General features: G+C 37.2%; 1 protein-coding gene and 1 pseudogene across 4 annotated transcripts in view; both read left to right on the forward strand.

Moving 5' to 3' along the window:
- The window catches only part of PSMD1 (proteasome 26S subunit, non-ATPase 1), a 119881-nt gene that overhangs the window by 72120 nt on the left and 22744 nt on the right, over positions 1-25017 (forward strand). For all 4 annotated transcript variants that reach the window (XM_025405615.1, XM_025405616.1, XM_025405617.1 and 1 more), the window contains 2 exons: positions 13787-13901; positions 20692-20808. In XM_025405615.1, coding sequence (XP_025261400.1) covers positions 13787-13901; positions 20692-20808 — 232 coding nt within the window. The remainder of the gene's footprint in view (positions 1-13786; positions 13902-20691; positions 20809-25017) is intronic.
- On the forward strand, positions 8210-8384 carry LOC112636851 (annotated as a pseudogene).

Below are 25017 nucleotides of genomic sequence, written 5' to 3' on the forward strand. Positions count from 1 at the left end.
AAGCATGTTGAACCAGTTCATGGCCCTTATTCAAGTTATGTTTTTAAGAGCTCTCTTTAATGTTTGGGGGACTGTAATAAACTTGATAATTTTAGCTTCAGATAGTTTTGTTTGGGATTACGCCTGAGCTGTTTTTCCCATTTGAGAAAAAATAAGATATAATCTAGCTATTGTAGAGGTTTCATTCTATGAAGATTCTGCCCTTTTAAAAGCCTATAGTGATTTCTGCAGTTTCTGTTTCTAGCAGTGAAACAAGATTCTTATCTAGCTTTTGTGCCTTTGCTGTGGAACACCATTAATTTGCTCTGGTTGCAACCTTATATAGAAGAGCACAGAAAGGCCTGAATTCTACATGTATACATAGGTTTTAGCAGAAACTTTTTTACTGCTTATTTTTAAACAGATGATCTCTGGGTTTAGGAGTGGTTCACAGCTTTTTTTCCCCGTAGATTTTACATTGAAGAAAATATAAGTAATGAAAATACTTTTTTGCCTTATTTCAGAAAATTGGTGTTTAAATCTTAATAGTTATGCTATTTAAGTTTTCTCTAAGACTAGCTTAATATTAGAACTTCAGCATTCTCAAGGTTTCCTTTTAAAATATCATTATAGATGCATATTTTTAATTAATTACTTATAAATCAGTAATGGCATTTGTGCCCTTGTTTCAAATTTGTATTCCTTTGCTCATGTTGAATGTTATTGGAAAATACTTAGTTCATTTTAGCTTTGCTGAGCACTTCAGATTTTATTCAGTATTTGCTGCTTTTTTAAAAACTCAAAATTTACTATATTAGAAAAAATACTTGTGAAGAATTCTAGATGAAATAATACTCAATAGAAATCAGATGTTTGTTAATGTACCAGAATTTCTATTCAGGAATATGAAAATATTTTAAGGCAAGGCACGGTGGCTCGTGCCTGTAATCCCAGCTCTTTGGGAGACCAAGACAGGTGGATTGCTTGAGTCTAGGAGTTAGAGACCAGCTTAGGCAACATGGCAAAACTCCATCTCTACAAAAAAAAAAAAAAAAAACACAAAAATTAACCAGGTGTGGTGGTGCACACCTATAGTCCCAGCTACTGGGTGGCAGTGGAGGAGTTGGGGGTTGGGGGTTGAGGGTCGGGGGAGACCTGAGGCGGGAGGATTTCATGAACCTGGGGTAGGTCAAGGTTGCAGTGAGCCAAGATTGCACCACTGCGCTCCAGCTTGGGGTGACAGAATGAGATCTTGTCTCTAAGATAAAAAAAGGAAAGAAAAGAAAATATTTTTAAATACTGCTTAGTTGTGAGTTACACTTTGATATCTGTGCTTATGAAGGCAGATAGGGATCTGCAAAACAAGTAATGTCAGATTGAAAATAGCAGCACCATTATATCCAATGAAAAAACTTGTATGAAATAAGCCTTTATTGATTTGTTTATAGATAAAATTTTTAAAATATTAAGTATATTATAAAAATGCAGTCATTATTGTATTTGCTGGTATTAATCCTTTTACTCACATTCACTCATTTTTTGCCTCAACTTATAAAAGTAAGATTGGTACTTGGATTTTTTTTAATTTTGTGTTTTTAAGTCTGTTTAATGCCTAAGGAACATAACTAGTTAGAACAGCTACTTATTTGGCAATCTCAAGTTATGGGAAGCGTAGCTGAGAATCAAGAAAAAAGCAGAATAATAGTAAATACATAGTTATATAAAAGGATAGTTGAGTCTCAGCAAATAACTGAACCTGTGCTTTAAAACCCTAAGTACTTTAAGTAGAAAGTAGCCTCTAAGTCCCCACTCCATCTTTTCACTCTCCGCACACACACGCGCACAGACGTATACACACACACAAAACTGCCTCTCCCCCTCTTTAATGAAAATAACATTTGTACATGGTGGTAAATGTAGATAGTACAAAAGAATGTTGAGTGATAAATTCGCTTGAGACAATTTTAATAAACATGTTTCCCTGCCTACTCCAGATGTGAGTAACAAGTTAAAAGGTGGACAAGCACTTTGATAATAGCAAATAGGGTCAACTGAAACAACAACAACCCCCCCAAAAAAAAAACCAAGAATTTAAATGTATAAACATGTAGGTCTACTCAAAGTAGATGCTTGTAGCTTTTTTTTTTTTTTTTTTTTAAGACAGAGTCTTGCTCTGTTGCTCAGGCTGGAGTGCAGTGGCGCAATTCAGCTCACTGCAACCTCTGCCTCCCAGGTTCAAGCAATTCTCCTGCCTCAGCCTCCCAAGTAACGGATTACAGGCACCTGCCACCAGGCCTGGCTAATTTTTGTATTTTAAGCAGAGATGGGATTTCGCCATGTTGGCCAGGCTGGTCTCGAACTCCTGACCTCAAGTGATCACCTGCCTCGGCCTCCCAAAGTGCTAAGATTACGGGCATGAGCCACTGCACCCCACGCCCTTTGACAACATTTTATGTGGCGTAGTGATGGATAGCATAGTGATGACCTCTGTGTACTTAAGAAAAGGCTAGATTACGTTCACTCAGCTGTGTTTTGGGTGCCAATAGGTGAAATGAATTTTTTAAAGATTTCTATGCAAATAATAATAAACATGAAAGTATGAGTCTTAATGGTAGAGTGAAGTTTTTAATATCTGGAAATTTCGTTTGTGTAGAGTATTTCCTTTCCCAAAAACTTCAGATAAAGTAACTCTTACTAAAATAACTTCAAGCTCAGACTCAGCCTCTAATCTAGCAATAACCAAAAAAACCTAATCGGCTCGATTTTTTCTAAGACAATTGAATTTTCTCCCTGATGCCTTTTTAATTTATTGAGCAGATTCTGTCTTTGACCGAAAAGGGCAGTCTAATATCCTTTATAGGTCTAGGAAGACAGCTTAAATATCAGCCAAGATCCTCCATTTTTTTACCTCTCAGTCATAATACCTATTAAGCAGTAACCATTAAAGAATGTTTAACGTGACAGGGATTGTATCTGCTATGTATTCATTTGTGAAGTATTTACTAAGTGCCATATGCTCATGGAGATGTATTAATGAATAAGATAAACATTTTCTATCCTCATGTAATTTATAATTTTATGGAGGATGCAAACAAGTATGTTGGTAACTATAGTACAGACATGGTAGAGCTAAGACTAGCTTACTTCAACAGGACCTACAGTGGAGCTCAAATATTTCTCAGCTTTCTTTTTATTCATTCCTCTCATGTTCATACTCTTTGCAAGATCAGTGAAAGAGCTGAAACTGTAAGAATAGCTATTTCAAACTTAATCTGTTCTCGTTAGACTCCTTCATTCTCTCCTGAATGCCTGTTATTTTAATGAAAGACTTTGACAAATCAGAAACAAGCTCCCTCACCTTTCACTGTCTTCTCAAAATGTCTTTCTTTTCATCCATCCTATCCTTCTTTGAGATCATATTATCATTCTTTTCCACAATTGACTTCTACTTAGGTTCTTGATCCCAACTCATATGTATAGGAAGTCTGTGTTGCTTCCTCTGGCATTAGCAGCCTATACCAAGAGTGTGATAGGCTGCCATCTCTACTGTCAACGGCTAGTCTAGGAGTGGGGGTGTGGTAGGCAGACAGTTTAAAATGCCACAGTGTTCTCTTACCACAAAATAGCACCTTCTTCTTTAAGCCCTACCCTGGTTAAGTTTTTTACTGGATTCCTGTATAAAAATTGATCTAGACAACTTTTGCCAGGTTGTTATTGCCAGAATAAAAGAATACGATTTTTTTGTCATTGAAACTCTAGAGTACAACCTGATGTCATGAAATGGTGATGTCCTTTCATCAAAAGACTGCTATACCTGGAATTATAGTTGATAATCATAACCCAAATATCTTTTGGAGTAGATTTGCTCAACTCTGCATGTCCTCAGTAATCACAGTAATCAGCTATTAGAAATAGACTTTTATCATTAGAATACTTGTTTAAATATCAGAAGTGATTTAAACTTTCTGAGAATCAGAGTACATTTATGTACATTATTATAAAAATCAAATGCCAATAAAGTTCTCAATAAATAGCAATAAGTTGATGGCAGCTCACTCATACTGCAAGACTTTTCTTTGTTTGCTGATGAGAAATGGAAACAAGTGTGCTAATAATGCTGCAGCTTTGAATATTACAGATTTCTCTGGGTCCAGGAATGCAATCTGAAATTTTTAAGAGCTCTTTGTGTTATGGTGACACAGCAATTTCTTTGTATAAAGCTTGTGACTCTTCTTCTTACATCTTTAAAATTCCCTCCCTCTCCCATTTTAGCAGCACCTGAAAAGAATTAGTCTTTTTGGAAATGTACCAAAAGCTTGCCTAAAACTATACTAACTTTTAGTTTTCTGAATTCCAGGAAGATGACAACAAATACATTCTCTTTCAGTAAATTTGTAACGTTTGTGGCACAGTCTGTGTGGTTTTGTTTTTTGCTTTTCCTTATGGTACATTATATGTATTCACTATATACTAAACTGGTAGAGTTAAAAGCTACAAATAGCAGTATCTTGGAATATGGAGGTACAAAAAACAAAAGTATGTTTGGGAAAGAAAATTGTTTTCTTTCTCAGCTTTTTCCCTGAAAATGTTTTATGCCACAAAATTCAAAAAAGCGTAATATCTTCCCCCTACTTTTTTGTTTTTTACCTGTAATGGCACTGTTTGTTTTTGAGACAGAGTCTCACTCTATCACCCAGACTGGAGTTCAGTGGCACTGTGTCAGCTCACTGCAACCTCTGTCTCCTGGGTTTAAACAATTCTCCTGCCTCGGCCTCCCAAGTAGCTGGGATTACAGGCACCCACCACCACGCCCGGCTAATTTTTATATTTTTAATAGAGACAGGCTTCACCATGTTGGCCAGGCTGGTCTCAAACTCCTGACCTCAGGTGATCCACTCATCTCAGCCTCCCAAAGTGCTGGGATTACAGGCATGAGCTACCACGCCCAGCCAATGGCACTGTTGTTTTTTTATTATTACAAGTTGTATAAACTAGCCAAAGAATAAAATAAAGGAACAAGAAAAGTTGCTTGGATTCCCACAACATGTAGCTCTGTCGTTGAGTACACATACAGCTGGCAAATTTATAATTGTCTAAGTATATATATTTTTAAATAACATATCAAAACATGTGAAAGAGCTAAGTTATAGGTAACACATTCTGTGCTAATAAAATGGTCTACCAAGTATTGATTTTTTCCCTCTCCACTGCCCTCCCCTAAAATAAAGTCCACTGTTTTTCCTGTGATTTGACCATTTCTCAACATTTATTTTTCTAAATATGTTGTTTTGTTTTGTTTTTTGAGACAAGGCATCACTCTGTTGCCCAGGCTGTAGTGCAGTGGTGTGATCTCGGCTCAACTGTAGCCTTGACCTCCTGGGCTCAAGTGATCCTCCCAGGTAGTTGGGACTACAGGTATGCACTTCCATCCCCAGCTAATTTCTGTATTTTTTATAGAGATGGGGTTTCACAGGGATGCCCAGGCTGGTCTTGAACTCCAGGGTTCATGCATTCAATCCTCCTGCCTCGATCTCCCAGAATACAGGCATGAGCCACTGTGCTTGGCCAGTTTTTCTAAATATGTTTATGGAGACATAGAAATAAGATTTATTGCTGATTAAGGATTAGTCATTTAAATACTTTGTTATAAATGCTGATCCAAGGTATTATAACAAACTGGAGGAATTGTTTTGTGTTGTTATCTAAGAGGCAAATGTTTATACAGAAGAAAGATTTAGGGAGTGTCAGAATTACTGAATATAAATGAAAGAAAGTCTAATGGACTGTTACTAATGATTTAATGTATTTTCTTTTAACCTGTAGGTTCTCTCTTCATCTCTTGCCTTGCCCTCTTTTCCTTTCTTTTCTTTCTCCTTGCAGTTTATTTGTTGAAGAAACAACAAATTTGTTTGTTTCCAATTGCCTTGTTTCAGTTCCTGATCACCTCTCACTGGAAATAACACAGTGATTCCTTAAATGATCTCTTGTCTTGACCTTTCTTCCATTTGTTGTGGTAGAGAGAACAGAGACTTAGAATCAGAAAGACCTGGATTCCAATTCTAGTGCTGCCATTTATTAGCAGGGTGACAATCACTAAATTTTGTTATTTCTGTTTTGTTTCCCATGGTATGAATTTTGCTGATTGCATCTTTATGTGTAGTTTAATGTGGTGTTTGGTCCTTCATATTTCCTGTAAATTGGTAGTTGAATCCAGAAGCTTGATCACATTCAAAAATTTTTAGGGGGGTGGGGCTGGCGATATGCACAGTTATTTCCATTTTCATGATGTTAGCAGTCGTTGATAATCATCCTGCAATCTATTAGTTCATTATATGTTACAAAATGGTGATACAATTTTATCATTTATTAACTGTTCCTTTAAAAGTTTATGTCATATATCTCTCTGTGTGTGTATATAAAGATTAATGTGCAGGAGTTTTGCTTTCAGTGAATGTTTGCATTCCAGTCATTGCTTAGAAAGGTTTTTTGTCCTTTTAGAGTTGCCTACTGAAACATTGAAGTAAACATATAAGAATATTATGGTTTTACCGTACTCTTGAAAAGATTGAATGTCTAAACTATTTAATAAAGAATTTGTCATTCCTTGTCTTAACACTTGTTTTTTCTAAAGAATGTGTCAGAGTTGGAACTGTTGTTAGATTGAGACACTGTCAGGTTTTTTATATGCTTTTAAGTTTATAGCCTTCACGGTCTATTTCAGTCTTTATTGCAATCAGCTAGGTAAAGTTCTGCATTAGGCTCCTGGTATTTATGTTCGCAGGCAAAATTTTTTCTAAACCTCTTGAAATGTTAGTGCCTTTTAGGAAACAAAACTTAAGTCTAACTTCTGTCTCCTTTCCGAAGACTCTTCTACTAAAGAAAAAACCTTGAGTTTTGTGATTGGTTTAAGAATAGTATATATGTTATCTTTTATTTACTCTTTTATAACAAGTAAAAATGACAAAATAAATGAAATGTTAAGACAGATTTTAGGATAAACTCTTTCCTGTGTGTCAGTTTTCCCTGGAATATCCTGCCCTTGCAGCCAAGGGGCAAGTTGATAAGTATTCTGCATGCCATTAGTTCCCTAACAAGTTGATGATGAAATTCTGGAGGTCTGAACCCTAAATATAACCAGTTTTCTAGGTTTAATATTCAGCTTGTTTTATATTTTGATAAACCCTTGGACATCAAATATTAGTAGCCAAATTTCTGGTTCTGATCCAAAACCAATTTCTGGTTATGCATCTAGATTTCAGTGATGATAATATAGTATTTTACTCTACTACTCCACCAACTCTCCCCAGCATACATAAGGAGGAGCAGGTATTGTTTTATCAATTAAGGCTCAAAGAAATTTAGTGATTGTCACCCTGCTAATAAATGGCAGCACTAGAATTGGAATCCAGGTCTTTCTGATTCTAAGTCTCTGTTCTCTCTACCACAACAAATGGAAGAAAGGTCAAGACAAGAGATCATTTAAGGAATCACTGTGTTATTTCCAGTGAGAGGTGATCAGGAACTGAAACAAGGCAATTGGAAACAGAAATAAGATTTAAGGGGTTCTCTTGACGTGGCAGCAGATTATATGTGGAGAGTGAGGGAATAGAAATTTGAAGATATGAGTTTCCTAGGTATGTCAATGAATGGTCATAGTGGGAAGAGAAAAGCAACCTGGAGAGGGATACCCTTTTTTATTCCTATCTTTGTGGGTTTTTAATTTTTGATTGAGGTGTTTGTGGTATATTTGGTTAAAGATAATCCAATAGGCACTTAGAATTTCAGGTTCCTACTCAGATTATTTGGAATCTGTTGTTAAGAGAGTACAAGGGAATTAAAGAGAGACAGGCACTTTTTTTTTTTTTTTTTTTTTTTTTTGAGACAATGTCTCACTCTGTCACCGCAGCTGGAATGCAGTGGCGTGATCATAGCTCACTGCAACCTCCACCTCCTGGGCTCAAGCCCACCTCAGCCTCCTGAGTAGCTGAGACCACAGACGCACGCCACCACACCTGGCTAATTTTTGTAGTTTCTGTAGAGACGGGGTTTCACCATGCTAGCCAGGCTAGTCTTGAAATCCTGGACTCAAGCGATGGGGGCAGATATATTCTTAATCGCTGCGTATTGAGTTAATCCTCTAACACTGTGGCACTTACCTAATGAGAATTATAAATTCATAATTCTACTAAGGGACTATCCTAAGGCTTATAGCCTCAAAAATTCCCTCTGAATTCTTACCTAGCATTATAGGCACATAGCCACAAAGGTGGTTTTTCCCAGGGCACTGGTTGTCCATTGCACTTTGGATAAGCTGACCCCCTTGATGTGTCTAAATGTGGAAAATTTGATTGTGTAATTTATGGTATTGGGGGTTGGGGGACCACTTTCAGGTAGTTAGTTCCCTAGAGTCTGGGGGAAGAATGCCCTCTGTGATAGCCCCATTTAGAATAGTGTTTCTGCCTATCTATGCATATTGCTGTTTTTCCTCCTTTAGTAAAGATGGATTAGAGGGGAAAAAGAAAGACACCATATTCTTGAAATCATCTTGTTTTATTAATGTTGAGGTTGCACAAAATATTCATAAAGAAATAATATTTAAAAGCCAGTGTGTTGAAAGAAAGGAATTCATATGTGCAGTTTATGGTCCAATGATATGGCTTGCACATATCATTGCAAGGGCATATGGTCCAATGCATATGCCCTTGCACAATTCCTGCTCTGTGGAAGGCTTGTACAAATAGTAACATTGGCAAGATGACTGTTAGCTACAAGCCAAAAAAAATTATTCAAACAACAAATTAGAATGTAGTTAGCTTATTTTGGTGTGCATTTCATTTTTTAAAGCAGAAAATTACAATTTTTTTTTCATTAAAAATTGAATTACATACTTGGATTAAAGCAAAGTTTTTACTTACTGCTGCCTATTATATCTTATGATGAACCACAAGTATAGTAATACTAAAGAGCAACAAAGTTGTTTTTTCATTTTCTTTACATGATACTTGTATAAACTGGATTTTAAAGCCTTGGGATACATTCCCTCATTTTACATTTAAAGGTTCGACTCCCAAAATTATGTGTTATCTGTGTGTTTAGAGGGGCAGGAGGAAGGAGACTCTGATCCAAAAAAGATTTAGAACCGCTGTATCAGACAACTGGCAGATAGTCACATAAATAAGTCCTGAGGGAGCCTAAACTAAGACCCAGTTTTTCCAAATGCTTGTTACTGTCTACACCCGCTGTGTCGTGTATAATAAGCACTCAATAAATATGAGTGCTAGACCCAGCCACCAGGTCTTAAGAAACAGAGAGAGGGTCCTTCAGAAAGCTGTGGTTCCTGCCATACACCCAAGTGGTTATTGTGCTAGTAGTCCTGATTTTTAATTCCAGTGTTACCTTCATTATGCCTCTACACAAAATCAGTATGGCTTTTCTACCTACTTGTTTCTCACATTCCAGTGTTCATTCCTTTCCAATAACATTTATCCCTCTGCTATCAGAATCGTGCCCATTCAAGACTCAATTAGCCTTAGAAAGTAATACTCACAGGTATGTCAGTTTTCCCTGGTTTTGATTATCTAGCTGAATTATAAATTTAAGAGAGAAAGCAAAAGTGGAACAGGAAAGAGCTTGGTATATTTCCTAGGGCTTAACCATTAGGCCTTGAACTTAGTAGAAAATACTTGTTGTCTAAGTCTCTAAATATAAATTTAGTTTAACTCTCTTTGTCTCTTATTAAGTAATAAAAATTATTTTACCTATAGTACCTGGCACTGTGCCAATAATTTATGAGCCATAGTAAATATAGTCTCAGCCTTTATGCTTAGGTGGCAGAACACTTGAGCGAGTTTGTTAGATAATTTGGGTATCAAATTATGGAAAGAACTTTAAGTTCTTAGCCTTATAGGAGTGAAAATAGAAGTTAAATGGTAGTTTCAACTACAAGATTTAGAATAACTTTTCAGTAGCCTCTTTGGTGTAATATCACTTTAAATTTTATTTTTATTTCATTGGAATGTTACTCATTGAAGAAAAGTTGTCCTATAATAATAGCCATTGATTTAAACCTATAATAATTGGTTCATTTTTAAATGCTGTAGAATCATGAAGTTGGAACAGACTTACAGAACGTCTAGTCCCATTCTTCCTCTTATTCAGATGAGGACAGGACCCTGGAATGTTTGGTTAATTGAACATTGTCTAAATTGGCCCAAATATTTAGAGACAAAACAGAAACTAGAACATGAGTTTTAGACTTCATGGTTCCCTCTTCTATAACTTATTGTTATTTTTCTCAGTACATATTAACTGATAGCATATATGTTATTACTGCATTTTCAGTTATTTGCTCATCTGGTTTTTGTTATTCCTGTAAAACAGTCAAGAAAATCTCTCTCTAATTATGAAGGAGAAAACCCAAGTGATTTGCCTAATGTCATATAACTAACAAATTTAGCAAAACTAGAACTAGAACCCAGATCTTTAGTTTTCTAGTATATTGCTTTTTTCACACCACCATACTGTTTTTCCCATATTGTTTCTAAGAATACAAGTGACAATTAGTATTATTTCCAAATTATTCATACAAGGAAGTTTAGGCAAACTAAGAACATTCTCAAGAAAGAGTGATGGACTGTATTGTAGGGAAAAATAATGTAACCTTCCCTTATTGCAAAATTTCATTTTAACAGATACAGTTTTCATAAACTTCGTTCTATTCCTTTGAAATTTGAATTCACCACTCTCTGGAGTTTGAGGCTAGAGGACAGTTCCAACATAGAATTACAGATTTGAGTTGGTTTGTGGTAATAACTGCTATCATTCATAACAATAGTCTTTTTTTAAATGCCTTTTTAATAAATAAATGTTTTAATTAAATATCTGAAAAACCTAAAATGTCGATTAATTAAATGCAAGTCAGCTTCTATACAGTTGTATATAAATTATATTCAGTGTAGGATTTCGGTTCACTTTAGTATTGTTAAAAGAAAGTAGGGTAAGACGTCCAAACTCAGTGCCTGGGCCCTAGGAACTATGACGGGCTTGAAACAGCCTTTCTGGAGAAGTTGGAAATTCGGGTTTTAATGTGAAATATTCCCATCTTAAATGTTGACAACTTACTTTGAATTTTTGTAAAGGATGTAGGCCAAACAAAATCTGCTACGGGCCAGATTCGGCCCTTGGGCCAATAGTATATGAATTTTATTTTATTGGTTTGAATTACTGAAATAGTTTTCTGGCTGGTTTTTCCACCTTCATGCTTTTAAGCTGTCTTGTTCACAGGTATCTCCTTAAACTTTCTAAATCATCGTTCCATTTATCTGCAAAATAAAATGCAAATTGCTAAACCTGACATTCAAGACACTGTGTCATTTTGCTCTTAATTGCCTTTCCACTTTTATTTTTTATTACATGTGCTACAGAAAAATTGACTGTTCAAATTAGACAAGCCAGGTGAATTCCAATCTCTAGACCTTTGCTGACTTACTTTCCTTACCCTGATGCCTATATTCCTCTTCATCATTTGTCCAATTCTTCCAATACTTTCAAACTCACTTTTTATGTGTGCATTCTCTGTGAATTTGTCTCCTGACCACTGTTACCTCTTTCTGTGATATTTTTTCCTCCTTAGCATTCATATCTTAGGTAGTTTATGCCGCTTTGCCACTTTTATTTATATAATATATAATTATATATTATATTATAATGTATATTATGTATTATATTATATAATATAAATATATATGTTACATATTCATATATTATATATATTTTTATATTATATAATTATAATATATAAATGATACATATTACATATTTTATGTATTATATATTATAATGTATTTTTTATATAATACATATTTTATATCTAATATATATTATATATATTTTGTTTTGTTTTGTTTTTCTTGAGATGGAGTCTCGCTCTCTCACCCAGGCTGGAGTGCAGTGGTGCAATCTTGTCTCACTGCAACCTCTGCCTCCCAGGTTCAAGGGATTCTCCTGCCTCAGCCTCCCAGGTAGCTGGGATTACAGGGGACCACCACCATGCCTGGCTAATTTTTGTATTTTTAGTAGAGAGGAGGTTTCACATGTTGACCCTCTGGTCTTAAACTCCTGACCTCAAGTGATCTGCCCACCTGGGCCTTCCAAAGTGTTGGGATTACAGGCATGAGTCACCACGCCCACCTTTAATGCACACTCTTATGTGTGTTGGTTTTGTCTCAGTAAATGTTTGGTGATGGTGAAAAATCTAGAGCTGTATATGCTGCTTCAAAGGCTAGGAAAGAGCCTAGTTTCTTTTTTTTTCTTTTTTTTTTATAATTTCAACTTTTATCTTAGATTCTGGGGGTACATGTGCAGGTTTGTTACATGGGTATATAGTGTGATGCTAAAGTTTGTGGGACAATTGATCCCGTCACCCAAATATTAAGCATAGTACCCAATAGTTTTTCAACCCAGCACCCTTCCCTCCTCCCTCCAGTTCCCAGTGTTTGTTGTTGCCTTCTTTGTGTCTGTGAATACCCAGTGTTTAACTCTCACTTATAGGTGAGAACATGCAGTATTTGGTTTTCTGTTCCTGCCTTAATTCACTTAGGATAATGGCCTCCATCTGCATCCATGTTGCTGCAAAAAACATGATTTCATTCTTCATGGCTGCAAAAATATCTTTTTATTAAAGTTTAATATACATTCAAAAACACGCACAAAATAATTAGCCTACAGCTTGATGAATTTTCACAGCTGCATACACCTGTGTAACCAGTACCCAATTCAAGATCATAACATTGCCAGCCTTCCAGAAGCTCTCTTTACATTCTCTTCTAGTTATTACCCCAGTCCTGCTGCTCCTCATGGATAGCCACTGTGCCAGCCAGGATCATCTTTTAAAAGATTGGGTCGGGTATACCGTTAGTCAAGTTTGTCCTATTTTTTATCTTGTTGCAAATATGGAGAGAATGAAAAATAATTTCTCTTCTTATCAATACAAAAATAATTGCTAAGGCAACAATGCAAAAGTCAGAATTTCTTCATTATCAAGGCTTATTTATCAGTTTATTATTCAACTAAAGTAATACTGGGGGATTTAAATCTTTCATGTAACTTAGGAAATGTCCAGGAGTTTCTATAAATGACTTTTGTCTTCTGAACAAAATGCAAAATGACCAAGAAATAGGAAAATTGATGTTAAGCAGTGTGCTACCCCCACATGGCTGTTCTTGCCATGGAGGAGGTACCAGAGAATAACTAGAATCCAGACCTATGGTTGAGTACTCATTTATACTGAGAAAGGAGTCCCCTTTCTATACATATATTCTCTCAATATTGAAGATCAGATTTCTTCTATTCAGTAATTAGAACTCTGTGAAAGATTTTTTTTTTTTGAGACTGAGTTTTGCTCTGTCACCCAGGCTGGAGTGCAGTGGCACGATCTTGGCTCACAGCAACCTCCGCCTCTTGGGTTCAAGCAATTCTCCTGCCTCAGCCTCCCAAGTAGCTGGGATTACAGGTGTGCATCACCACGCCCAGCTAATTTTCATATTTTTACTACAGATGGGGTTTCACCATGTTGGTCAGGCTGGTCTCGAACTCCTGACCTTGTGATCCACCCACCTCAGCCTCCCAAAGTGCTAGGGTTACAGGCGTGAGCCACCGCGCCCAGCTCTGTGAAAGAGTTTTAATTCTGCAATTTATGTTTTAAATGCCCATTGTTACCTATAACTTTTTCAGAAACGACTTGGTTAAAACTCTTCTGTCTTAACTTAAAATGTTACCTATAACACTGGCTTCGCTTTCTGTTTATCAGGACCCCTGAACAATGCCCAAGTGTTGTCTCTTTGTTATCAGAGAGTTACAACCCTCATGTGCGCTATGGAGCTGCAATGGCCTTGGGGATCTGCTGTGCTGGTACAGGAAACAAGGTAAAGCCCACAACCAATGGGGTCAGTTCTTTCTTGGCGCCAGACTGTTTTCCCTCACCGCAGAATTTATGTAACAGCTGTAAAAATACAAGTGCAGTATGATCTGTAAGACTGAACTTGCCGTATAAAGCTTCCCAGTACTCCCTCATTCTGTGATGCTGGATTGCCCAAAACTGCTTAAGAATAAATCATCACATTACATGGATAGCTGTAACTGAAACAATGCTTTTGAATTTCTTTTTGAAATCAATGATTTCTGGGTTTTTTGTTTTTGCTTTTGTTTATTTGTTTTGAAACAGAGTTTCACTCTTGTCATCCAGGCTGGAGTGCAGTGGCGCAAGCTCACCATGTTGGCCAGGCTGGTCTCAAACTCCTGACATCAGGTGATCCACCTGCCTTGGCCTCCCACAGTGCTGGGATTACAGGCATGAGCCACCGCACCAGGCTTTTTTTTTTTTTCTTACTTTTCTTTTGAGTCTTGCTCTGTTGCTTGGGCTGAAGTGCAGTGGCAGGAACACTGCCCACTGCCAACACACTCAGCTAATTTTTTTATTTTTCATGGAGAAGGGGTTTCACTATGTTGCCCAGGCTGATCTCAGACTCCTGGGATCAAGTGATCCTCCTGCCTCAGCCTCTCACAGTGCTGAGATTACAGGCATGAGCCACTGTGCCTGGCCCATTGATTTCTTTAAAAAAAAGAAAAAATGAAGAAAATAAAATAGTTGTTGTTGTTAAATAACTACTCAGGTTATTTTATATGATTATTTTACATGTTTAATTTGTATAATTAGTGTTCTGGAAAACAAGGTTCTCATCCGAAGCCACTAAAATCAGCTGATTTGATAACTTTTCTGTTTTAAACAAATCACCGATGTGCTATTTATGTGTTTTCTCATATCTAACCTTAATAGGTAACCTGGTATTTGTTAAGGCCTCAAAAGTTCCAAAAAAAAGAGTTGAATGGGGCAAGGTGATGATTTGAAAACATAATTGATCATGAGATTCATAAAGAAATGTGCTCTTGCATGAATAACATGTATTCATAATTCACAGCAATGACATAATCATGACACTTTGCCTCTCATAGCACATATGCACAAACCTTGACCATCTCCTAGAAGTGAACCTTTTAACAAAGTGTGTATGTATAAGACTGAGAGCAAGGCTATGCTCCTAGTGCCTTTCCATCAGAGAGAAAAGAGTCACTTTTTTATCATCTGTTGTCCAAACTCAAAACAAAACATAGTTGTAAGTTTATGGACTGATTCCAGGAATCTAAAAATTTTAATTTCCTTGAATTTTTTTCCAATAAAGAGTATTGGTGTTGTGGGCCGGGCACTGTGGTTCACACCTGTAATCCCAGCACTTTGGGAGGCTGAGGTGGGCAGATCACGAGGTCAGGAGTTTGAGACTAGCCTGACCAACATGGTGAAACCTCGTCTCTACTAAAAATACAAAAATTAGCCGGGCGTGGTGGCACACACCTGTAACAGCTACTCAGGGAGCTGAGACAGGAGAATTGCTTGAACCCAGGAGGCAGAGGTTGCAGTGAGCCAGAATCCTGCCATTGCACTCCAGCCTGGGTGACAGAGCAAGACTGCGTCTCAAAAAATAAATAAATAAGTAAATAAAAGAGTATTGGTATTGTGTACAAATAAGTTTTCCTGGTCACATAAAACATTATTGAGGCTGGGAATAAAAATAGCTATTTTTGGCCAGGCACAGTGGCTCACGCCTATAATCACAGCACTTTGGGAGGCCCAGGCGTTTGGATCACCTGAGGTCAGGAATTCAAGACCAGCCTGGGCAACATGGCAAAACCCCAACTCTACTAAAAATACAAAAATTAGCTGGGCGTGGTGGCACGCACCTGTAATCNAAAAAAAAAAAAAAAAAAAAAAAAAGCTATTTTTCACTACACATAGCAACAATTGTGTGATAAAGAGACATCCCTCCTTTCCAGCATTTCATCCTATTCTGTCTGCTTACCCTGCTTTTCTTTTTCTTTTTTGAGACAGTGTCTCACTCTGTCACTGTCACCCAGGCTGGAGTACAATGGGGCTATTATAGCTCACTGCAGCCTCAATCTCCCAGGCTTAATCAAGCCTCCCAGTTAGCTGGGACTGCAAACGCATGGCACCATGCCAGGCTAATTTTTTTTTTTTTTTTAAGAGAGACTAGGTCTTGCTGTGTCACCTGGGCTTTATTTTTCTTCATAGCACTTACAACCACCTGATATATTTTACACCTATTTATTGTTTGTCTTTGGCGAAAGGTAAGATCACTGAGAATATAATGTTCACTGCTGGAACCTAAAATTAAACCTTTGTTTGAATGATGGATGGCAAGATCATTAAAGGATATGATGGTGACCAAGTTGGACATCATCTCTCTCATTACAGAGTTTTGTTTTTTATTTTTATGTTTATTTATTTATGTATTTATTTTGAGATAGAGTTTTACTCTGTCACCCAGACTGGACTTCAGTGGTGCAGTCTCGGCTTACTGCAACATCCGCCTCCCGGGTTCAAACGATTCTCCTGCCTCAGCTTCCTGAGTAGGTGGGATTACAGGCATGTGCCACCACACCCGGCTAATTTTTATATTTTTAGTAGAAGCAGAATTTCACCTCACCGTATTGGCCAGGCTGGTCTCGAGCTTCTGACCTCAGGTTGTCCACCCGCCTCAGCTTCCCAAAGTGCTGGGATTATAGGCATGAGCCACCGTGCCCGGCCAGTTTTTTTAAATGTTTTAATTTATTTTGGGGGAGAATTTCTTACATGAGAATGTATCTTCAATTTTACTGGAGATGTCATTGGGTATATCAAATGTAGTTATAGAAATTGACCTTATTTTTTTTCTACAACACAACTGTTCTGTAAACAAAGGAAGAATATAGTTGTATGTTTTACTAAGTATTTCCCCCCTTGAGTCTTAAGTTGACATTTATGTCAGGCCTCATAAGTTAAATGTAAATTAGATTCTCTTTTCTTTTCAGATTATCGTAAACTTAATATGATATCTAGGAGCAAATGTTCTTTGAAACACAGCATCTGACAAGTTAATTCAATGAAAAAAATTTTTATTACTCATACTAAACAAGTCTGCTTTAGTTCTAGATAATTTATGTGATCTAGGTACCAGTACCTATCTAACTGTGGATTGGGGCTTTGTTTTTGTTTTTTTTATTTCTTAAAAACCTGAAACATCTGTTTATTCTAAAATATACCATTGGGGTTATATTACATACCTCAAAGGCCAAGTTACTGTCTTTTACCTTCTAAGTTGGAAATTTGGTTATATTTTTATCATGACTACTTCATAAAGAATATTGACAATATGTTTGAAAAATATACTCCGTCTGCACAGTGTCATTACATTTTTTAGTAATGTAGGGAGAAAGGATACCCATATCTGCTGTGTATATTATCTGTTAATAGCTCTCATTTTAATATATATATGTAAGTTTACATGTAGAAGAATCCAAAGTCACTTTCCAACAAAGGATTCGGTTTATTCTTTTCCTTGGTCTTAGAATGAAGGATACTTGAGAAACATCCTACCAAATTAAGAAATATCTGATAATCTTAAAAGCCTATTACTCTTTTCCTCCCAGATTTATACCTACCTAAGGACCTTGTAAGGGATGTTGTGGTGTTTTTTGTTTGTTTTTCTTGTTGTTTTGTACTTTTTTGTTTTAACTCTAATCTCATGACAGATTAAAGGAACGTTGTGGGTTTTGTTTTGTTTTGTTTCGTTTTGTTTGAGACAGAGTCTCGCTCAGTTGCCCAGGCCCAGGCTGGAGTGCAGTGGCACGATCTCAGCTCACTGGAACGTCCACCTTCTGGGTTCAAGCGGTTCTCCTGCCTCAGCCTCCCCAGTAGCTGGGATTACAGGTGCCCACCACCACGCCCAGCTGATTTTTGTATTTTTAGTAGAAACAGTTTCACCATGTTGGTCAGGCTGGTCTCGAACTCCTGACCTCGTGATCCGCCCTCCTCGGCCTCCCAGAGTGCTGGGATTATAGGTGTGAGCCACCGTTCCCAGCCAGGAACGTTGTGTTTTAAAGTGGCTCTTCCCAAAGGTCCTGCAGAGTGAGAATAGAAGTTATATGGGGCAAAAGAGTGTTTGGTCAAATACATTGGACAAATGCTGGTATAAACAATGGTTGAGTGGTTTATAATAAGGCATCCTAGAACCTTTGTTATGATGTGTACATTCCTAGAACCTTTGATACAGTGTATACATATATTTTGTGTCTGCAAGAGGAGGTGATGTATATACAGTATGCCTGAACTCTCAAACTTATTTAATAAAGGACTTCTTTTTTCATAGAACTGACATTCTGAAGAATAGGATATTGGGGAAATACTGATAAATATTTTGGAAAATCTCGTCACCTGTGGTCTTAGGAAGTGCAACCATGAAATCAATTCTAGTCTATGATTTCATTTGTTTTGCTATTCTAGCTAGTAAAATCTTTTGTTTGGAAAATTTGAGGTTTTTTGTTTAAATTTTTTTGTCTTGATTTAATTTTTAAAATTAGGTCTTACAAAATCATCTGAGATGTTACTTTACTCTAATATTTGTTTTATTACTATTTTTATTTTTTCTTTTTTATGTTAGAGACAGGATCAACTATGTTGCCCAGGCTGGTCTTCAACTCTTGGGATCAAGCAATCCTCCCACCTTGCATCTCAGAGTGTTGGGATTACAGGCATAAGCCATCGCAACCAACCTTACGCTAATATTAGAAAGAGGTTTATTTCCTTTTTTTTTTTGTTTTGAGACAGAGTTTCACTCTTGTTGCCCAGGCTAGAGTGCAGTGGTGCTATCCTGGCTCACCGCAACCTCTGCCTCTTGTGTTCAAGTGATTCTCCAGCCTCAGCCTCCCAAGTAGCTGGGACTACAGGCACCTGCCACCACGCCTAGCTAATTTTTTTTTTTTTTTTTTTTTTTTTGTATTTTTAGTAGAGACAGGGTTTCACCATGTTGGCCAGGCTAGTCACGAACTCCTGACCTCAGATTATCCGCCCTCCTTGGCCTCCCAAAGTGCTGGGATTACAGGCATACGCCACCACGCCCAGCTAATTTTTGTATTTTTAGTGGAGAAGGGGTTTTACCATGTTGGCCAGGCTGGTCTCAAACTCCTGGCCTCAATTAATCTGCCCACCTTGGCCTCCCAAAGTGCTGGGATTACAGGAATGAGCCACCACGCCCACCCAGCCTGATGGGAAGTTGAATTATACAAATTTTGGATTCAGACTGGCCTGGGTTTGCTATCAGTACTTACTCGACTTTGGGCAAGTTATTTAACCTTCCTAACTCTCAGTTTATTTGTTTATAAAGATTGTTTTGTGCTGGTTTTTGTTTGTTTTAGGAGTAAGAGGGTTATATAGGATAATATATAAAATACCTACTACTGTGTCTGAAAAGTAATAGGTGCTTATCAAATGTTAATCCCATTTCTCTTAATTTTTTATGACCTCTTACCTCAAGACAAGAGCACTCAGTTTCTAAAACTTCCTTTTTACTTACCCTCAGTTATATTGAAATTTAAGTAAAGCATAACCAGTTCTAAACTATTCCATTCACGTAGTTGTTAATTAACTTCTTACTACAGTTGGATGAAAATATTGAGTGACTTAGAGTGACAGTAGATATAGTCGTGCATCATTTAAGAACAAGGATATGTTCTGAGAAATGGTGATTTCGCGATTGTACAAACATCATAGAGTATACTTTCACAAACATAGATAGTTATGGTCTGTTGCTTCCAGAATACAAACCTGTACATCATGTTACTATACTGAATAGGCAGTTATAACACAGTGGTATTGCTGTATCTAAACATACAAAAGGTACAGTAAAAATACAGTATAAAAGATAAAAAATCATACAACTATATAGGGCACTTAACCCTGAATGGAACTTATAGGACTGGAACTTGCTCTGGGTGAGTCAGTGAGTAAGTGTTGAGTGAGTGTGAGGGCCTAGGACACTATTGTCACTGTAATAGACTTTATAAATACTGTATACTTTGACTACTAAATGTATACATTTTTTCCTCCAGTAATTGATCTAGCTTATCTTTTTTATAAATTTTTAATTATTTTTAATTTTTTGACTCTTGTAATAACACTTGGTTTAAAACACAAACGTGGGTGGGCGCAGTGGCTCACGCCTATAATCCCAGCACTTTGGGAGGCCAAGGTGGGTGGATCACCTGAGGTCAGGAGGTCGAGACCAGCCTGACCAACGTGGTGAAACCCATCTCTACTAAAAATACAAAAATTAACCGGGGGTGGTGGCATGCACCTATAATCCCAGCTACTCTGGAAGCTGAGTCAAGAGAATTCCTTAAACCCAGAAGGCAGGGGTTGCAGTGAGCCAAGATCGCGCCATTGCACTCCAGTCTGGGTGACAAGAGTGAAACTCCATCTCAAAAAAAAAAAACAAAAAAAAATTGTACCACTCTACAAAAATATGTTTTCTTTATTTTCTGGAAGGTTTTTTTGTTTTCAAAATGATTTATTTGTTTTTATTTTTTAAACTTTTTTGTAAAAAACTAAGACACACACACACATTATACTAGGCCTGCACAGGGCCAGTATCATCAATAAGTCACTTTGGCAATAGGAATTTTTCAACTCCATTATAATGGGACTACCATCATATATGCAGTGTGTCATTGCCCAGAATGTTGTTATATGGCATATGACTATAAATTGAAAATTCACCCATATCAGCTTTATTTAAAAGTTGTGTTTGTTTTTTTAAATTCTTTCAGGAAGCCATTAATTTGCTAGAACCAATGACAAACGACCCCGTGAACTACGTGAGGCAAGGGGCACTCATAGCTTCAGCTCTCATCATGATCCAGCAGACTGAAATCACTTGTCCAAAGGTGAGCAAAGAAATTCCCTGGAAGAGAGATGGTTTGGCCTTTTCTTTAGTAACTTACCGTCTTTTGAGGACATTTTTTACTTCAATATGGTGAACACTGAAGTCACAGAAAGTAAAAGTAAAGAGAGCATTTTAGAGTATGAGAGAATCGGAAAACTTTAAATATGTTATGCTCTTTAAATATATTTTTTACAGACTTAATGGTCCCTTTGTTAATTTAAGTTTATAACCATGCCTGAAAAATTAGAATTCTTGGGGTGTTCAAATCATAAAATGAACTCTTTTCTTGCCTTTCACTATCCTTTTAAAATGTATTCAGGCCGGGCACAGTGGCTGAAGCCTGTAATCCCAGCACTTTGGGAGGCCGAGACAGGCGGATCACGAGGTCAGGATATGGAGACCATCCTGGCTAACACGGTGAAACCCCGTCTCTACTAAAAAATACAAAAAAACTAGCCGGGCGAGGTGGCGGGCGCCTGTAGTCCCAGCTACTCGGGAGGCTGAGGCAGGAGAATGGCGTAAATCCGGGAGGCAGAGCTTGCAGTGAGCCGAGATCTGGCCACTGGGCGACAGAGCGAGACTCCGTCTCAAAAAAAAAAAAATGTATTCAGTGGGATAACTTTTTCCTCTGATAATACAGGATGCAAACTTAGGCAGTCCATGACTTTTTTGATCTATCCTTCTAAGGTAATTTTTAAAAAAGCCTGCTGTCACTTTGTATCATACATACAATCTTAGTTTAGAAATGAGTACATCCACATTCTCTTTTGGAATGTCATTGCCCTCCTAGGCGATCGTTTTGGGTGGAGTTCCAAATGGCTCCAAGACAGCTTTCTTTTCGACTTCACCCACATCTGCTCCACAGAAATACTCTTACACATTTTGCCCTTCTGGATAGGAATATAATAGGCTGTCAGTGCTAGTACCTCAGCTAATAGCTAATGCCTCGGTGCACAGCAGCCCCTGATCATATTGTGCACTCCAGGTGGACCCTCTGAAGCCCTTTTCTGTAAACTTGGAGTGAGGGGGAAAGACTCACAACCCAGCTTGCCCCAAAGAGATCCCCTTCACATATCCTCCACAATCCACACCCACCTTGTGGGTGACTCCATAATAGTTTTGAAACACCTGTTTTGAAATTCTCGGATGAGCCAAGCACGGTGGTTCATTCCTATAATCCTAGTACTTCAGGAGGCTGAGGTGGGAGGATCACTTGAGCCCAGGAGTTCAAGGCTAGCCTGGGCAACATAGGAGGAGGCCTCATCACTACAAAGAATTGAAAAAGAATTAGCTGGGCATGGTGGCATGCATCTGTAGTCCCAGCTATTTGGGAGCTGAGTTGGGAGGATTACTGAAGCCCAGGAGGCTGAAGCTGCAGTGAGCTGTGGTTGTGCCACTGCACTCCTTCCTGGGTGACAGAGCAAGACCCTGTCTCAAAAAATAAAATAAAATTCTCTCATGACAATCTCTCAGTCCTCAGGTTGTTAGTGTTTGATATCTCATGTATCTCGTCACTTCAGCCAAAACTTCTCATTCTACTAAGAAACAGAAAATGCATGTATCTTATTTTTAATACATGTATTAAATTAGCATGCTTGATATACTAAATAGACATGTATAACTTACACAACATTTTCAGATCTTCTAATTCTTAAAGCTAGGGATTTAGTATCCATTTATTAATTCTGCTCATATAATGGGAAGTAGTCGAAAAATTGATAACAGAAAAAACCATTGGCATTCGGTCTTATGCCTAATCGAGCAAATATAGAACACCACCCTCATTTTCAGCAAAGTAGATTTGAGGAGGTAGAGAAAAGAAAAATTTCCGGAACTCATTGATTATTCATTCTAATTTTATTGAGCTTTGTTTAATAAATTTCAAGTTCTAAACAGTTGCTGTCATCTTTGCTTCATTTATTTAGTGTTTCTCTTTCTGTCTCAAAATCATTTTCAGGACTTTCAAGAATTGTATTATTACAAAGATAGAATCTGACTTCTCGTCCTGTTTTTATAACGTATTACTTAATATACTACATCTTCTAGAACATAAACATCTTTCCAAACACCACATTTCTTTTTGTTTTTAAATATAGCAGCTATCATGTGAGTAGCTTTTACATCTTTTATTTTTGCTTTTGATCTTCAACTGAGCTTTTGGAGTTATCCACTGAGTAGTGTCATTAAAGAAACAAATTTTGGTCATGGAATGCACCTCCTCTAACAGTAATACATAGACATTTATTCACTTTGACCCCACGTGTTGCTTTCATGTTACTTGTATTGTCAGCAAGACAAATGTTCTGTCTTCCCATCCTCTGCTGTAGGATTTCATTGATTTTACAATTATTATCTCTGTTCCAAAAGCGGCAGAGTCCTTTGGGAGTTGGATAATCATTCCAGGAACTGTTGTTGAACCAAGTCTTACCTGGTGCAGATACGCGGGCACACTCCCATCTTCAGGTTGTACCAGAATCTTAGACACTGATTAAAATGTCAAAGTGAAGTCACAACTAGTAGCCTCTGCCATTAATATAAACTGAGTAGATAAATGTAAATGTATATGCCACTGACTAAAAAAGCAAAATTTACAGTATGAAACTCAAAAATTATTTCAGGAAACACTACTCTTTAGAGCGAAGTTGTTATTCAGCTTAAGAATTCTTAAAGTTAATTTCATTGTTTTCTGTTATTAAGCAAGTGATAAAGAATTTCATAGACTACAGTTTATATCATCTTTCCTTTATCTGATAATTGCCAACAAGACAAAATTGACATTTTGGGGATGGTATACAGCATGTTGCCGAAAAGAAAAATCTGTTGAGAAACTCTGAAGAGGAGTAGATTCTCAAGGCTATAGAGTCTTAATTGCAAGGTTGCAAAACCAGTCCATGAAATAAAGTGGAAATGGCTCAAAAATAAAGATCAAATGTAAATTTCATCAATAATTATAAACCCCTCTCAAAGGAATTCAAAAGAGAAATTTCTCAGATATTTTGTGAAATTCACAATGGAAATTTCCAAAGGAAATGTCTTATATAACCATTAATATATGTCACATCCCTAACACTTAGCTCCACACATTGCCCTCTTAGTTGAAGTATTTCCAGTACATCTTTGCTTTGTTTCTCTCAGTTTCTCGCTAGCTCATGCTCACAAACATAAACCCAGAAACATGCACACATCCCTAGATCAAAGGTTCACATTTAACAAGGGTAATGTTCTTTTTTAGGTCCTTGGAGCTATTTTGCTCTAAGAACCCAACTCTCCTCTTTATTAAATTATCTATCTTTTGTTATTCTTGTTAAATGAAATCCACCATTAAGATGGGCACAGTGGCTGAGGCAGGAGAATTGCTTGAGCCTGGGAGTTCACGGCTAGCCTGAACAACATCCCAAGACCCTATCTCTAAACAAACAAACAAACAAAAAATGACCATTAACAGTTACTTGAACATGTACATATTAAGTATCATATATAAACTCACATCAAAATATTACACTGTAAGTATAGAATCTGATGTTCCTATTACCAATATTATTTGGCCTAAGGCCTGGTATAGGAAAGCTTCTCCTATCATTGACAAGTACCCTCTTTGGAAGTAGAATTAAAGCTCCTGCAGTTCTAAAATAAATCACGGTATATATAATTTTATAGCATAGCACATTTGTAAGTAGTAGTCTATCTCTATTACCACACTGTCATTTTAAGATAGGGACTTGAACTCTTACAGTGTCAGTGGTAATAAAAAAGAAAAAGGCTACAAAAACTGCCATAAGCAAATTAATGCTGATAAAATTGAGGAGGGAGCTGAAAACTCATTTGGGATCCTGATAATGGGGAAGTCATGAGAGCATCAACAAGAATATTTTGAAGGAAGAATAAAAATAATATTCATTTCAGGCATATTCAGTTTGACATGACAGCATGTCAGTTGGAAATAACATGGGAGCATAGGAAAAAAATTAGAAGCTAAATACGGAGATTTGGGAACTAGCCATAAAAAAAAATTATATAGGCCAGGCGCAGTGGCTCACGCCTATAATCCCAGCACTTTGGGAAGCCAAGGCGGGCGGATCACGAGGTCAGGAGTTCAAGACCAGCCTGGACAATGTAGTGAAACCCCATCTCTACTAAAAATACAAAATAAATTAGCTGGGTATGGTGGCAGGCGCCTGTAATCCCAGCTACTTGGGAGGCTGAGGCAGGA

Source organism: Theropithecus gelada, chromosome 12, assembly GCF_003255815.1.
Source record: "Theropithecus gelada isolate Dixy chromosome 12, Tgel_1.0, whole genome shotgun sequence".
Lineage (NCBI taxonomy): Eukaryota > Metazoa > Chordata > Mammalia > Primates > Cercopithecidae > Theropithecus > Theropithecus gelada.